This window comes from Bactrocera neohumeralis, chromosome 2 (genome assembly GCF_024586455.1).
Source record: "Bactrocera neohumeralis isolate Rockhampton chromosome 2, APGP_CSIRO_Bneo_wtdbg2-racon-allhic-juicebox.fasta_v2, whole genome shotgun sequence".
In the NCBI taxonomy this organism is placed as follows: Eukaryota; Metazoa; Arthropoda; class Insecta; order Diptera; family Tephritidae; genus Bactrocera; species Bactrocera neohumeralis.
The window spans coordinates 8,655,466-8,673,485 of NC_065919.1; the positions used below are offsets into that span (position 1 = coordinate 8,655,466).

Sequence of the window (18,020 nt, forward strand, 5' to 3'; positions counted from 1 at the left end):
CTCGAATGTCAACTTAATTGTAGCACAAAAATGCTCAGGAGTAACTGCATTGGCGCCAAAAAAAAGAGACACAAATTGCCATGCTTACACAATGTTTTTAGTTATATGAGTTTATGCATATCCTAACTAAATCTTTAGCAAATCTTACTGAATTCAGAACAAACAATATGTCCGTAAGACGTTAAACAGACTTGTAAAGGCATAACAAATTTAGTCATTGAACGACTTTGAGAACAGTGATGGCTAAGAAAATTAGTTTGGTAAACAGCTTTTCCGCAGAAAACAAAATGAAATCAGGAAAAACAACCTGTTAGGGTTTTGAGTAAGTCTCTGTTTTTCTAAGCTAAAATTGAGGAAAATTTACATACATAGTTCATGGTATATGGTTAATAACCACATATAAATCACAAATACTTAGGACTGGTATTATAGTAAACTAGTTTGGTCATCACTTTGATGTTTCAATGCCGAGTATTAGGGTTTACGTATTGGTAAACTTTTTACTTTTCTACAATTTATCATCAAATTTTATTTTATATGACTATCGCTGCCATGGAGTTCATTAATTTTCGTCTATTCTATCTATTTTCGACAGGCAAAGTCAAACCATCAGAAGAGGCAACAACAATTCACAAAGATCACAATAAAAGCGCTTGTTAGCTCATAATCAAGGAGAACCATATAGTTAAGAACATTTCCACGGAACAGCAGCAAAACAGAAACTAAGCAGCTAATACTAAGTGGGGAAGTTGCAAGCAGCAACGGCGGTAAGAAGAGGGTGGCGCAAATATTTGCAAAGGCCACGGGGAGCACAACGCTTGGCAACTCAGCATCGGCGAAAATAGCTTTCAGCTACAGCAGCGCTGTCGACTTCTTAAAGGCACATTGTCAGCATAGTCTCGTCAATCACAACATAAGCACAAAGCCAACAACAACAGCACAAACTATACATCTATTAACTACTGAGTGAGGCTAGAAACTAAACGCTCTTCTCACAGTTGTCAGCTGTCACCGTTGGCAAACAGAGGAGTCATAACCGTTAGCTCGCCGGTCCGCTAACGCCTCTACTCTATAAATTCATTTGGCAGCATTGGCTTAGCCGCACACTACTCTGTTTCATTTCGTTTTTGGCCGTACGAAATATTGCACAAAAATGCCTGTGGGTGGGCGCACAGCCGGCAAATACGGATATTCCGACAGCAGTTACTACAGTGGTAAGTTCATAATTTTATTCAGGGCCAACAGCTCATACATGAACTAAGCTTTCGGCTACATGTACTACTACCAATAGCGTAGCGAACAGATTAATAACAGAAAATGGGAACTCCTAGCGCCACCCGCCCCGCCTTTGAACCCTCCCACTTACATATGATACAGAGTCGTTTCTGTATAACACTCATGTATACATAAAGAAGAATGAATGTACATATGTAGTTGGTGCTTTGACATATTTCCTTGTCACCGAGAGGCAGTGGGGTACCAGCGTATCGAAACAGGAGTGTGAACATTAAACTCTCAGCAGCATCAAACAAAAGCAGAAAGTACAAACAAAACAAGTAAGCAAGTAAGGAAGGGTAAAGGCTAAGTTTGGGAGTGACCGATCAATTCATATCTCTTGTAACTTGGAAGGATCAAAGCTATTAAAAAATGTTAGCACTATAATATGTAAAGTAATTCTACGTACCAAATTTCTTTGAAATTGGTAAAGTAGGTCCGGAGATATGTGATTTCACATAAAGGTGGGCGACGGCACGTCTATTGTCCAGTTTTGACACTGGCTCTTACCAAGCCCTTTTATATCATCCTCAGTGTGAAATTTCATGTATCTGGCTTATTTAGTTATTCCTTATCATTCGACTTCCCCTATTTTCACGTGTACGAGGGTTCATTCTCAAGTTTCATATCTCAATTTTTACTCAAGTTACAAATTGTACTTGTTCACAGATGGAAGGACGAGGGAACGAACACACAGTCAACCGAATCCTGATCATACATAAACATATATAACTCCATATCTGTCTCCCTTAGTTTTAGTTAACAACAGTTAAGTGAACCAAACTATTATACTCTGCAGCAAAATGTTGCAGTTGTATAAAAAATCAATGACTTCTGCACAAAAGGGCTAAAATATGGTAGTAAACAAGCATGGAGAAATCTCAGCGCTTTGGGTTTAATACAAATGGCCAACATGCTCCCGCTGCTTATTCATACGCACATACGCTCACATGCTAGGAGAACAAAAGCGCATTGACAGTTGCTCAGTGACCGAATTCAATGAACCGAAAAAGTGCTAATATTTCACGCTTTCGCCCAGCGCATTCACCATTTGACTTTTGTAGCATAAATTCACGCTCGTACCCACACTTACGATTCACTCTTATTATTCATTTACAATCATCAGTCTTTTCGTTTTCGTTTAACGCTCTCAATGACACGCGACAGATTATTTAATGCTCGCGTTGTTTGGCGAAGTGTGCGTGCAATAAAACCACTTCTGCTTGACCTTCATTACGGCTCCCCCACCTAGCTATTTTCGACGAATTTCAAGATTTGAACGCTCATTCATTTTTTGGTGCAAAGAGGACAATAAAAGATTTGACACCGGAATGGGGTCAATGCAAAAGGTTTTTTCACAAGTAATGTCCCCACTTAATGGTATTTGAAATCATTATATTATGATATATAGAACTCGCAGATTAAAATAACATCTCAATGGATTTAAGAAATATATACAAATCTAAGCACTATGACAGTGACAAACAAATGATTAATTAACATTTCCTATTTTTTCACGATTTTTAACAACTTGATTTATTGAATATTTCCGATTTGCATATCGCAGTTTTTGGGATAAGCGACGCAACTCCACTCTCTGTGTATTATAATTGAAATAAATTTGGAGCACAACTTTTGTGAAGGTCTGGAAAGTAGGCTGGAAAGTCGAACTCCACGTTCAATCATCAATTTTCCGCCGGCTACTTATTGTTTGAAAGTTAAAAACAAAAATTCCTTTTCTAGGTAGTCAATGTATGTAAATCATACCTTGTGAGTTTCTAAGGCATGTCCCCAACACCTTTTCGACAGATAGGAGTCTTCACTTTCATTTGCCGAGTAAAATGTAGTGTTTCAATTGTTTATTGATCTCAGTTGTGTATCAGTGGATCCATGTTCTTTCGACAGTGACGAACCGACGAAGAAGCGCAAATCCTGCAGTGAAATGGTTTCACTATTCTTCTAGCTGTACGTACGCAGTAAGCAAATTGGACACCCATCTAGCTGACGACTTTCTCATGCCCAACAAATCCTGCAGGATTGCATGAACCACGCAATCTTTTGAGATGCTTACAGCCACAGATATTTCCTCGCGAACTTTCAATCGCTTTTCATGGCCATGGTAGCTATTTTTGGGGAGACACCTGGGCGTGGCTAATCAAAAATCGACATGCAACCACGTTGAGATTCATTTAACCAATTTCTGATGATGATTGCCATTGAAGGACTTCAATGAGAGATTTCCCTTTCTACTAGAATCGAATCGCCAAACTAAGTATATTGCTTCTAAACTTTTTTCTAAAATATGAGAACAAGCCGACTTTCGAATTTGATTAAACAAAACAATGAATCAGTTGCGACTGAAATTTCGATATTATTACACGATAGTTACTTCGCCTTGGATATATTCCTTATGTGAACTATACAAGAGAGGCATAAGATGACTGTTGCATCTGCTTGCAGGCATTTATAATTAGCTTCAGATGTGCAGCACAAATACACGGAGGCGACATGTACCAATTTATTTTTTTAATTTATTCTTAATGGCTCCCTTGTAAAGACTTTCATTACTCAGTAAATTTGAAAGACATAGTTCTATTGGCTGCGAGAACTTTTCTCTATTGTTTGCGCTCAATTTACAAGTGTCGCTGCATCTAAATGCACTTCGTGGTAAATAGGAATGGTATATGCGTAAAAGTTCATATTTTATTTACCCATTTACTTATTTGAATTGTAATCTAAACGACAAAAGTTTAACACTTACATATGTATGTATACATGCTGGCATTTCACCGATTACTACTGGTAAAAGAATGCAAGAACAAAGGTTAGCGAAGTGACCGAAGTGGCCAAAGTGGTCGAAGGTGTTGAAAGCAGATGAAGCGAAATACAAGCGCACTTAAACCCTGTTATTGGGTACGTGCTAGTAATTTGCGATGTCGATTGCATGGCTTTGCAGAGTGGACTGAAGAGCGTCGAAACTGACAAGCTGAATGAATTTCAAGGGGAGTTTCGGTGACAGCCTCCAGCGCGCCATTCGTTGATGAACGCCACCATGTGCTTTGCAAAAAATTCTTTTTCCCTATTTAATATATCTTGCAGGTGCATATGCATTATGAGTAAATAACGGGAATAAACATAAGTATATATGGAGTACATAATATATTTTAAAATTGAACCACTCATATTCATGGAACCTGAAACCTTATAGACAGACAAATTATTTCCAAACAAGAAAAAACGTTAACTTCGGTTGCACCGAAGCTAAATACCCTTCACAGGTGCATTTCTGTTAGTAACTATGTGTTCAGTTTGTATGGCAGCTATATGCTATAGTTAACCGATCTGAACAATTTCTTCGGAGATTATATTGTTGCCTTAAAAAATAACATATACCAAATTTCGTGAATATATCTTGTCAAATGTGAAAGTTTTCCATACAAGCATTAGATTCCGATCGTTCAGTTTGTATGGCAGCTATATGTTATAGTGGTCCGATATCGGCCGTTCCGACAAATGAGCAGCTTCTTGAAGAGAAAATGACGTTTGCAAAATTTCAAAACGATATCTTAAAAACTGAGGGACTCGTTCGTATATATACAGACAGACAGACGGACGGACAGACAGACAGACGGACATGGCTAAATCGACTCAGCTCAACATACTGATCATTTATATATGTATGTATATACTTTATAGGGTATCCGACGCTTCCCTCTGGGTGTTAGAAACTTCGTGGCAAACTAAATTAGACCCTGTTCAGGGTATAATAAATTTTAATAAAATCCAGTAAGAAAAAATAATTCTGCCATGTAATACTTGTATGTGAAGTATTACGTACAATGTTTAAGCAACAAAGGATGGTAAAGATCATTCTGGTTTCGTAAAGCAATTTTCAGTTCTTTTGAAGTTTTGAAGGACCTTGCTTAATTTCTTGTAATACACATCGCCCTTCTCGGTCATTTAACATCTTATTCTGCCTCCCTCTGCTTTTAACGACCAACCTTAACTCATCCACGTAACTTATAAATAATATCAAGAACTGTAAATTTGTTCATTCCGAAAAATTCAGCGATTTCTCTTACAGTTTTGCTTTCAAAATTGAGTTTTGTAATAAAGTGCCGAAGTTCTGAAGAGAATTGCATTGCGGTCGGAGCTTTTTTTGCAGTTTCTAGCTACAAACTGACGATTTCTGTTCTTGATCTCAAATAAATACAAGCACTTAATTCCGAACGTTCTGTTTGTATGGCAGCTATATATAATATATAAAATTTCAGATCGATATCTCAAAAACTGAGGGGACTAGTATGTTTGTATAGATACGGACAGCCGAATATACAAACAGACATGACTAAATCGACTTAGCTAGTCAGGCTAATCAATTAAATATATACTTATAGCATCTCTGATATTTCCTTTTGGATGTTACAAACATTGTGGCAAACTTAATATGTCATGTACAGTAAAACATATACAAAACGTAATGCAAGAATCCCAAAATTTGCAGCAAATTCCGACAAAATAACGGTTGTTTACGTTCATATTGGCTTTTTTCCGATATTTGTTATATATGCTTTATATATAGTATATAGATATATTTCACTTTTATTGTCCGTGTGCATGACTTTTATACCCAAAGCGCTTACTGAAACTCCAATGCAAAGCGCTATGTTTGACAAGAGGTGGAAAATGCAATAAAGATTTTCGTGGAAAGCTATTTACAGGCAAATTTACACATGTCGATATACAAAAATATTAATAAAGGTTCGAGGGGTAGGCGCACGTTATTTGCCATATTGATTATTATTTGTCCTTATATTGCCATTTTTATAAATAAGGTTTTCGAGCTATTAAGTTTCGTATTTCATTAAATTCATGATGGGAGCGTTTGAGATTAAATTCAAGCATACTGTAGTGTCAGCAATTGGACCCGAAGTGGGTGTAAAAATGATCTGATACATATTAAATACTGTACGGAGAAAAGTATTTTAGATCAGTTAATGAAAAAATATTTTTTGATTACAGAAAAGCTGCAGATAGTTTGGCTGAGCCATATTTTTTTAAACATACTATTTAGTTTCTGCTACCAAAATTTTGATGTCAAACAGAGTTGACATGGATTGACAACCTAGATCTTAAACTTTGCTGCGCCTTACTTCATTTTTCTGAAAGTCAAAATTAGTGCGGCAATCATTGACGTACTGTAATCAAATTTGAACCGAACTGTATAATAAATTTGCCTAAATTTTAACAATCTATTTTATGTTCGTGTGAAGTTTACAACGCCAAAGTTTTTTTCTGGTAAATTTTACCGTGGAAAAGCAGTTAGTAACTAGTTCATTAAAATTTTGTATTTCCAATGGAATAACAGAATTGTTTGAGTGTGTCTACTTTATCACGAACTCAAGTATTTGCGTGACATAAAACATCCTATGAAGATCGTAAAGTCATCGAAAACTTGTCTCGTGGAGTCGTCCACAGGTGCGATAACATCGAAAAAATTAAAGAAACTGTGAGATAACAGAGGATCTCAAGATCTCTTATGTAGCAACTCAACCATATTGGTTAATATTTATATATTAATTATTTATTTCCATTCATAGCTTTTGAGGCAGGTGCCAGGTTATATTGACATTATATTTTTTCATATGTATGTATATGTATATAAGAGCGGGTAAAACTCATCGAGATAGACATAGGGTTATACATATATAAATGAGCAGGTTGGAACAGGAGTTGAAATCCGGGTGGCTCTCTGTCCGATGAAACTTGGTATGCGTGTTCTTTGGCAAAAAAAATTATGAGTTCGTAAATGGGCGTATTCCTATCACTGCCACGTTTACAAAACCGCCATTTACCGAAAACCTAAAAAGTTCCATAAAAATCGCTGGCTTGAAACCGGTGTTAGACACAAAGTCCCCTAGCCAAAATTGTTCAGAATGATCCGTAGAACATTTCCCGTATACGCGATTTCTTCGTTTTTTTGGCTTTCTGTAAATCGACCCAACTCTATCGTATATATGTACATAATTTATTTTACGACCTCTATAGACGAGTTTATTTTATGGCTATAGCGGCGAACTTGAAAAAAACTTACAATTGCTAATTATCCAGAGGTATTAATCTCTGAATATTTGGCATGAATCCTTTTTTCAAGGTGGTGGTATGATATTCGAAGAAATATTCCTAATCGAACTTGAAACTTAACTGAAAGATCAAAATTTCTGGTATGACTTCTTAATTTGTTAAGGGTATTCGAACTTCGTAGCAGCCAAAGTTAACATTTCTGCTTGTTTTATATTGACTTAAATTGGAAGAAATTGTAAAATAATTTCAACGCAATCTGAAAAAAGCATCATGATAGCAATCTTTCTCAAACGTTTCTAGAGCGGGACTAAGTGCGTGTCTGCCAGATAATGGCACATGGCGAGGAGAATGAGAGTATAGCGTTTTTTAGTAAATGTAAATGTGTTCCTATCATAAACCGAATAAGAATAAAAACCGAACACACATAAGTGCTTTGAAGCTTGCATTAAATACTCAAACCAGATTATGCCATTTTCAATATTTTTCCACACTTACCTTCCTTTTACAGGCCATTCCTACAAAAGCATCAACGATGAAATTATTTGGGTGAGCATCGGCATGGGCGTCACTATAATTGTTCTAATCACCATAGCACTGTGCTACATCGCTTACGAGAAATGCCACAAGAAACGTGAATACTACATTAATGCATAACGCGGTACCTTGGAGACGGTGAATTTTAATAGCAACTGGCAGCCAATTATGGAAGCGAACGGCATGCAGTGTCATGTGGCACGCAACACATGCAACGAAAGGCAATTTGCAAAGAAGATAGCCGAAAATTATGCACAACACAAAAGTGCGCGCGATATGGAGGTGCCGCCATAAATGCAGGAGATAAAAGTAGACCGTGCAGCGTAAAGCGAGTGTATCGAAAAAACAAAGTTAAGTTTGCACAAAATTGGCATAAGTAGAAGTGCCACCTACCGCCAACCACCAACCAACGACCGCAAACCGCTTGCTCCGTTGACTGCAATTGCACTTCGCACAACCACCTACACACACAAATACAACGTACACACACACATGCCACATGCACACATACGCATGTAGTAATAATTTGCGGTATATATAGTTTGTATGATTCGCATTTCGTAATATCTACGCCAAAAAGCGCTAAATCCCCCACAAAATTACATTTTTCACACACACAGTTGCAAAGCGCAGGAAGCATTTGCGCTTGCAACCGGAAGCGCATAATGGCAATGGCTTAGCCATTTGCTTTACGCGGCTACTCTTATTCTGGTCATCATGAATGTATTTCCCCGCTCGTACAGGAACAGCAAGCCAATTCCCGTTGAGTTCGGGCAAAGCGTCCAAATATAGCGGACAACCATATATGTAGCAGTCAACCATATAAACATATTTACATTGTACTCTGTGCAACAATATTACTTAAGCGTATGTGTTTGCAATGGCAATTTAGAGAATTTATAAAAGAGGGTATGAGCTGCACAAGGTGAGCTTATAAGGAAAAATAATACTCCCACATTTTAAAAAGCTTTAAATAAAATAAGGTAAGGCCTTTGAAAATTCGATTGAATTGAAATTACTTAAAATTAAATAAAAAAAAACACGATGATATTTAAAAGACCTGAATACATTACTTTAAAGCTGAAATATTAGTAAACGAATTTTAATAGGAAATGTAGAAATCTACTTATACATACATATATATGACATTCTGTTTTAAACAAATAAAAAGTATTTACTGCATATAAATGTCAATGAAGTTCCTGCATGCAGGATTATATACTTAGTAATGTATTAAATTCAATATTAAATTTATGTTTCTAAAAACTATAACTATTAACTTGCTCTTAAGCCAACTATACGATTTTTTGGACTATGTGTGTGTATTTATCTTACGTGTAGTTATTTTATGAAAAATACTTTAAAACATTTTAAAAACATGAAGCGTATACTATACAATAATAATTATGAAAAAAAAAACTTTAAAAATTATGTATATAAGCATATTTTGACAGGACTTTTCCTAACTCATCTGCAAAGTGTTATTAAGAAGTTTGTATGCCTTCAACTATTTCACCTAACTACACATGTATTTTACTAAAATATGTACAAATATCAATTAACATAACGGTAAAATGGCTCACTTTCTTAGCTGTCCAAGCATTTAATAGGCAGGAAACCAACTTCTTTCTAATTAATTATACAGTCAGAGTCAGTTAATGGTTACCAACAGAACAAGTGTGTTACGGTTAAAACTTCGAAAGCATCTTATAACATTTTTTTTTTAATAATAGACACAAAATATGAAAAAATAGTTGAAATAAGGTCAAGCCTAACATTTAAAATTAAAAAAAAATTAATTGCTCAAAAGATTTATGGTCTACTATAGACCACTACTAGACCAGTTTCAAAAATATGACTCAAGCGCTCAAATAATCCTTTATTATAATAACACTCCTCTACATTGATTCTGTTGCCCTGGATATAAGATCAGTTTTGGATGTAATGGTGCTCACAATTCATGAAACTATCACAGATTTTATAAGATTTGCTCTCGTTTAGATTTAAATCCTTATTTACATTTACATTACAAAAATTAAACAAAATAACTTAAATATTAATAATTTCATGTAAAAATGTCGAAAACATACATATCGCTCATTTGCTGCAAGACCGGCATAAGTCAAAAAAATCGATTTGCCAGAAAACGCGTTAAAAGTTTTCAACTGACTCCAACCTTGCACGGAAAACAGGTATCATATTCTCTACTCAAGCGGAGCATATAAGAGGTATTCATATGAATTTTTCACTCAACATGAAGTATGATATAACGAACAATTCTGCATCTTTAACTCAAAAATCACGTTTTTTGATTTATGCCGGTCTTGCAACAAATGAGCGATATGTTAAATTTCCATAAAACGCCTTTTATGAGCATTTCTTTCATAAATTTCCTGTTGACAAGCCAGCAGTAATCTGCCATCAATGGCGTTTCCATCCTAGATCCTCGTGAAACCGCTTTCTCTGTTCCTCACTATAATTTCATTGATTAACTTGACACATATTTATTGTTCCTAGCGTCGGAAAGTTTGCCAGCATAGTTTTCAAAATTTTTTCATAATTTGGTGATTTATAGTAACCGAGGAAATTTTCGACTACTTGTCGAAACTTTATTTCCCGATACAGTCATAACCTTAATAAACTCTACATCTCTCATTAACTGCAGTATTTGATGATCATTAAATATTTCACATTTCAAATTTTCCTTACTAAGCTTCGGAATGTTTCTAAAAATGTACTTAAAACTTCACTGTTTTGAAAAATGGCGTGAACATTTCGAAATTGATTACGTATTAAATTTACTTAGCCCATTTTAAGAAAGTAACTTTTTCGTTAATATTTCATTTATCTGGACACTTGAAGACATCAAAATTGTGCTAAGATCTTCTTTGTTGAGTTGTGTTATATTGTATATCCAAAAGCAATGATATGCTCATAATATCTAAACTCCAATTATGTATATTTCAATTTAACTTTGGTACTCTGTTTTAAATTTCTGCCCAGCCTATTGCATTTATTTTTGTTGTAACTTTACATCCATCGTTTGTAGCTCTCTAAACACCGAACTAAAAATATTTGGCTTTTAAAATGCCACCCTCGTACTGTGCGCAAAATTTTTAAACACTATTTATGGTATATCAAACATGGAAATGTGTATAGAGAGACTAAGAAATTAATACTTTGTAAATTGTGTCAGCGAGTACCCATGAAAATTGGCTGATATTATAAGCTTTACTAAAGTACCGTCATGGTGTAGAAGCCAAAAACGTTAAAACGAGAAAATAACAAATATTTAAAGTGATATTATAACCTATAACTATGTATTCGGAAATTTTAACTGTACTGTAGATACCTTGTACACTAAGCGCTGTTAAACTCACTTATAACCTTTTGATGTTTTTCCTGCAAAGGTTCCTCCTTAACACTACTACTTTATACTTAGTCTCTACTTAAGTCTCAAGAAATGTGAACATAATTAGGCGTGGATATACAAGCATTACAATTTACTACTTGTATTTGTATGTTACAATGTGTGTTCGAGTAGCTGTAGCCATCGACTAGTATTTCATGTTACATACTGTAGATCTAGTAATAGTATCATATTAATGACTGTCTTAGCTGCCTGCCACAAGCACTTAGAAACTGTAATATCTAGATGGACTATGAACTTACTTGCATTAACACGCCAAATGAGTTAAACTAAAATCAAATATTCGCCAATAAAAACACTTCATTAGCACACACCAAAGTGGATCAAGAAAGCAAGGTTAGAAGAAGAAACTGTCTGAAGTGGAAAAAGTTAATTTAGTAAATGCAGACATATGTATGTACAAGTTTTAAATATAATATTATAAAGAGTCTACCAATAAGAACGACGTGATGTTGAAATTTTGTTGGCCAAAATGGGTTCATTTGGTTTTTTTTTGTTATATTTCTTCTTTTGCTAAGTAGATAATGTTACACCATATATGATTTGAAAATAAAATGTCGACTCCACCTTGTTTACGCCAATTTTTCATGATCCGGTGCAGCACATCGGCTGGAACTCCGGCTATAGTGCGCTTTTCTTTTTCTTTGAGCTCTTCAAGTGTTAATGCTTGCTAAGAATAAACCCTTGACTTAACATACATCCTGAGAAAATAATCTAGAGGCGTTAAATTGCATGATCTTGGCGGCCCTTTGACTGAGCCATTTCTCGAAGTTAACTAGTCGCCAAATTTTTCACACTATTTGCCCGTGAAACCTGAGGCGCCACAACGCCTTGTTGGAAATAGAGACCGTCCGCGTCGATTTCATCAAATTACTGGAAAAAATAACGCTCGCTATTGTTAGTGATGGCATTTCCTGTTTCATTTCGAAACACATAAGGTGCGATCATGATGTAGCATACCACAATCAACACTAAACAGTCCATTTTTAAGGATGCAATGGTGTTTCCTGAACCACACGCGGATTGGACTCATTTCAATGGCGATAATTTTGTTTGTTCACGAAACCTTTAAGCCAGAAATGTGCCCCAGAAATAGAAATGCATTTTTCGGAGCATAATAATCTTGAACAATTTCCAAGCGTTGGGAAATTCGTCGAAATGAAACATAACATCATGAAAATGCAAATCTTACTGAACAAACTGACAAAATTTGACAAAACCCCGTAAAAAACATGGCCGTCAGTTGTTGTCGAAACCACGTCATACCCATTGGCAGACGCTGTATATATTTACATACATATATTTAATTTGAACGCATGAGAGCGCGGATGAAATAAACGATATACATATGTAATACTCGTATAGCGTAGCGTAGTAGAGTACAATCGTCACCGTTGTCCGTTGTCAGGCAGTCCTCTAAGGATGTTAGTAACATTAAACCAAGTCGGAAAGAAGAATGGAACTCAATATAGAAAATGACGTTGAAAGGCAAACGGAAACAATGTTGCTCTTAATGTAATCAGCTTAATATCTAACGGTGGAGCTGCGTGCGTGATTTGGTATATGTAGGTACATATGTTGGTATTAGTATTGTCAAGTACGTAATGAGCTGCGGAAATCAGTATTGACATCATTAGCTGCCAACACCAGAAAATGCAAAGCTCACTTTACCCAAAAAAGCCTGTCATACGTTCATAGACGCCTCTTAGATTGACATTTACCAGAGCAAATTGTTTGTTGCCAAGTGCAACCGTTATTTTTTGCATTAAAGTATAGAATTACAACTTTTTATCTCATTTCACTTTTAAAGTGTTTTGTACTCTGTCATTCAGCTTAACTTACTTGTTAACTGGCAACGGCTTCTGGTATGATAATACTTATATATGGAATATCAGAGTTATTTTGAGTCGACTGCTTGATTCTTCTTGTGTTTTCAGTAATTTCTTGTGAAATCTTATTTTAAAAAAGTGTGAATGTCATTTATGCATTTTTGCGAATTAGGCGCAGATTTGAGGAAACTTTTTATCTTAGATAATGCTCACATTCCGAAATACATCGTCAATATTCAAGGAAAATTGTGCAATCGCATGTAAAAAGTACGGTCGGCTTCATCGAAGCTATAATACCTTAAACAGATGCATTTTATGTTTCATAAAGGGTATAAAAGGATCTTCATATTGTTTTTGATCGGTCAGTTTGTATGACAGCTATAGTATATGCCACAGGGGTGCAATCGGAAAAAAATGTTCGAATATTGTAATGTTGCCTATAACAATTATCCGTACAAAATTTTATGAAGTGGATTTGCAAATAAAAAAGTTTTCCATATAAAGACTGGATTTGTTTGACAGCTATATGCTATAGTACTCCGATCTGAACAATTTATTCGAATATTATTGCGTTGCCTTTGCCAACAATCTATGCCAAGTTTCGTGATGATATCTTGTCAAACAATTTTTTTTTTCATGCAAGAATTTGATTTTGAGCCAACAGTTTGTATGGCAGCTGTATGATATAGTGGTCCGATATCGGAGGTTCCGATAAATCTGTAGCTTCTTGGGGAGAAAAGGGAGTGCAAAAAAAATTCAGATCGATATTTCAAAAACGGAGGCACTAGTTCGCATATATGTAAATCGACTAACAGAGGGATATAGCTCAATCAACGCAGCTCGTCATGCCGATCATTATTGTACAAAGTTTGTCCGGAAAGTAATAGGACTGAGTCGATTTAAAAAAATATTGAACTAACCGTTACAATCCCTTAAAAACTTTCAAAATAGGATCCTTCTGCGCCGATGCAGTGCTGCCAGCACGATTTCCAATCATTGAAGGTGGCACGAGGTGCATGCTGCTTGGATCCCCTCTGTCATCTCAAAATGCTTGCTTTTCATCGGGATCATACTCAAAGATCCATGATTCGTCACCTGTGATTACGTAATTCAAAAATTGGGGGTCATTTTCACACATTTTAAAATTTTCTTGGCACACTTCCACTCGCCGCAGTTTCTGGTCGTCAGTGAGCACTTTTGGGACCAACTTCGCTCACACCTTGTGCATGTTCTAGTACTCCGTCACAATGTCATGAACCGCAGATTTTGATAAATTTAACATCTGGGCAATTAAACGAATACTTAGTCGACGGTCTGAGTTCAAAACTTTGCGCAGACGAGTCACATTGTCAGTGTTTGTCGACGTCGCAGGTCTCCCAGCACGGTCTTCATCAGCGATCTCTTCTCGGTCCTCCAAAAAACAAGCAAAATGACATTGAGACATATGACAAGAAAAAAATGCACGCCATTGGCAGGGCGAGCCATGAGTATCTGCGCTTTCGATGTGCATCTCCGCAGCTCCATTTGGATACATATGGTACATACATATGTGCAAGCTCTTATATTCGATTTATAGCCAAAGAACAATATTTTGCGACAAAGTCAAGCGTTAAAGCACACATCCGCACACATACACACAAGCATATGTGAAGACAATATCGCTGAATCAACCATTATATTGAATGTAAAGTGTGCCACTGTGCGGCATCTCACATATGTATGTACAACTTTACTCTGGTCAATCACGCCGAGCATACTGATATGCCCCGATGATTGCACATATAAACAAACAGACAGTTGACCTGATGTGACTGCACATCCGTATTTTACAGCCCCATCCATGGGTTTGGACATGTGCACACAAATTTACACACAAATATGGAAACAGTGGGTGGATGCATCAGCAAAAAAATAATAACAAAATAGTGAAAATTGCAACATCTTATGAGCTTCGAAAAAGCGTCCACAGTAAACTTTCAACGTACGTAATGCTACTGGCGCACTAACACATGCACTCATGCGAGGTGTACACAGTTTAAGAGTTAATATACACTTATGAATTTCAAACATTTTGCGTTTATATCAAATGTACATATTTATATTTGAGAACTTTGACCGAAAATTTGAAGTTGGCCTGCAAATTGTTTCGAAAATGCGAGCGTATTTGTAATTACTTTTAATCTTAGTGTAATCGCCTTCCAAAATTTTAAACGCGTTTTTCTCGAAACACTGCTTGCCGAATCGGTGAGCAAAATTTCTCCGAAACGACTGGATCCGATCAACTTGCAATTTGGGGTTTAACCAGAAAAATCTTCCTCGCCGTCAGACACCGCGTATTTCTGCGATATTCTTGGAGATCGGCTACGGTATTAAGGGTATCCAGAATTTTTATAAATGAATCCCCGATTATTAAAGTACATTAAGACGGTATTCTAGTCTAGAAATAAATAAGAAAAATTTGTATTTTTTATATCTTCAAAATTCAACTGTTCAAGATCTGCAAAGGATCAAAATTTCAAATTGTTATCGAATATATAGGAATTTTGAGGACCCATTATCCAAACTGATTCGACTGGGACGCGAAATTTTAAACGCGTTTTACTCAAAACTGTATTTTTCTTAGTCGTCATTTCATGGGAAAATGACTTTTCCGTAGAACCAGATATGGCGAAAATAATCTAGATTAATATTTTTTTTTGGTTTCAGACTGTTAAAATCGGTTCATCAGCTGCTACTTTTTGAAATTTATAGCTTTTTTAAAAAAAATATTTATTGCCTCTTTGTACGACAATTAAAAAATTACCTAAAAATCAACTAGGACTGCAATACCCCCTTAAATATTGTAACTGCACAATTTTTTTTATTTTTTAAATTAAATGTCTTTCCAAAAAAGTCACAAATAATCCGCGCTCTTTTTTCACTTGCAAATGTAAATAACTCCTTAATTTCCTCTAGTAGAGAGCAGTTTCCGTCTTTTCCTACACATTTTGTCTTTGGCTATTTGTCTAAACATTTTTAAGCACCATAACCAACTCTTCGCAGAAGTCCAAATATTTAGAGCTTTTTCGAAGTCAATTTGAGCCAACAAATTAACGGTTTAGGGAGTTTATTAAAAAATCACCGAAAATTTCTTAGACAACTTTAAGCCAGCGTTTACTTATTTACCAAACACATATGTATGTATGTATAATTATTAATAACTGTAATAATTATAACGAATTATATATACATATTAAACTTTGATGTATGTATGTTTCCGTAGCCACCAACACACACATACATACTCGTCTAATTGTAGGCATTTACAAATAAATATCATTGTAAAACAACAAACATACATACATACAAGTGAAGCTAATAAAAGCGTATTAAAAATGGTAGTTTATATTGTATTATCTTATCGCGCACATACATACATACATATGTGTCGTATACACTTCCATTTGATTGATGAAGAAAACTTAACTAATGTATTACTTTATATACACGTATTATACATATATACTTATATATAAGTATAAGAATTTCGATAGCAGTAATATATAAAAGTCCATAAGCAAACAATCACACGCACACAAATAAAAATATATGTATATTTACTAAATGAAACATAAAAACTATGAAACTATAATATTTCTGTATATTTCCTAAAATATAATATATTGATATAATAAATGTGTTCGCATGAAATTTGTTTATTACAAAATAAAGCCCGTTTGATTTACATTTTATTAAAATTATTTTAGTAAAAAAATTTAAATGTATGCTTCGGCAATATGTTTGACTAGTTTGGCATCCCGTTTCCACGAGAGTCGGGTCTACGTAACCGAAACGGACTCGGGGTTTTTATCCGGTTAAGGACTGTCAACTCGGCAGAACTCTGCCGCTACAACAAAACCAACAACAACTAAGTAACCGGAACGGACCCGGATTTTTGTCCGGCAAAGAACTGTCAATTCGGTGGCATTCCTCGAAATTACTGCAGAAATATATCGCTACAACAACAACAACTGCTACTACTATCGGGTGATTTTTTAAGAGCTTGATAACTTTTTTAAAAAAAAAAAAAACGCATAAAATTTGCAAAATCTCATCGGTTCTTTATTTGAAACGTTAGATTGGTTCATGACATTTACTTTTTGAAGATAATTTCATTTAAATGTTGACTCATGTGGTTTCAACAAGATGGCGCTAGATGCCACACAGCTCGCGATTCTATGGCCATTTTGAGGGAAAACTTCGGAGAACAATTCATCTCAAGAAATGGACCCGTAAGTTGGCCACCAAGATCATGCGATTTAACGCCTTTAGACTATTTTTTGTGGGGCTACGTCAAGTCTAAAGTCTACAGAAATAAGCCAGCAACTATTCCAGCTTTGGAAGACAACATTTCCGAAGAAATTCGGGCTATTCCGGCCGAAATGCTCGAAAAAGTTGCCCAAAATTGGACTTTCCGAATGCACCACCTAAGACGCAGCCGCGGTCAACATTTAAATGAAATTATCTTCAAAAAGTAAATGTCATGAACCAATCTAACGTTCCAAATAAAGAACCGATGAGATTTTGCAAATTTTATGCGTTTTTTTTTAAAAAAAAGTTATCAAGCTCTTAAAAAATCACCCGATACTACTTCTGCATAAAAATCGTTACCAATACCAAATACCTTCCTTAACTCAACATAAGCCTATATAGAATTTTTTATATATAAATATTATTATATGAATTCTATTACAAATTATTTCTTAATTTAATTAACTAATGTAACTCTCAATATATATTTGTATGTTTTTTCTGACAAAGTGTATTCATTTATAACAAATAAAAAAAAATCAGAAACACTTTTAACAGATTTAGAGAAGAAGAAAAGT

General features: G+C 35.3%; 1 protein-coding gene across 1 annotated transcript in view; it reads left to right on the forward strand.

Moving 5' to 3' along the window:
- Positions 1 to 9,171, forward strand: part of LOC126757892 (uncharacterized) — a 32,932-nt gene extending 23,761 nt beyond the window's left edge. Inside the window, exons 2-3 of the mRNA XM_050471829.1 lie at positions 596 to 1,214; positions 7,868 to 9,171. Of these exons, the coding sequence (XP_050327786.1) occupies positions 1,154 to 1,214; positions 7,868 to 8,013 (207 nt within the window). The 5' untranslated portion in view covers positions 596 to 1,153 and the 3' untranslated portion in view covers positions 8,014 to 9,171. The remainder of the gene's footprint in view (positions 1 to 595; positions 1,215 to 7,867) is intronic.
- The last annotated feature ends 8,849 nt before the right edge of the window (positions 9,172 to 18,020 follow it).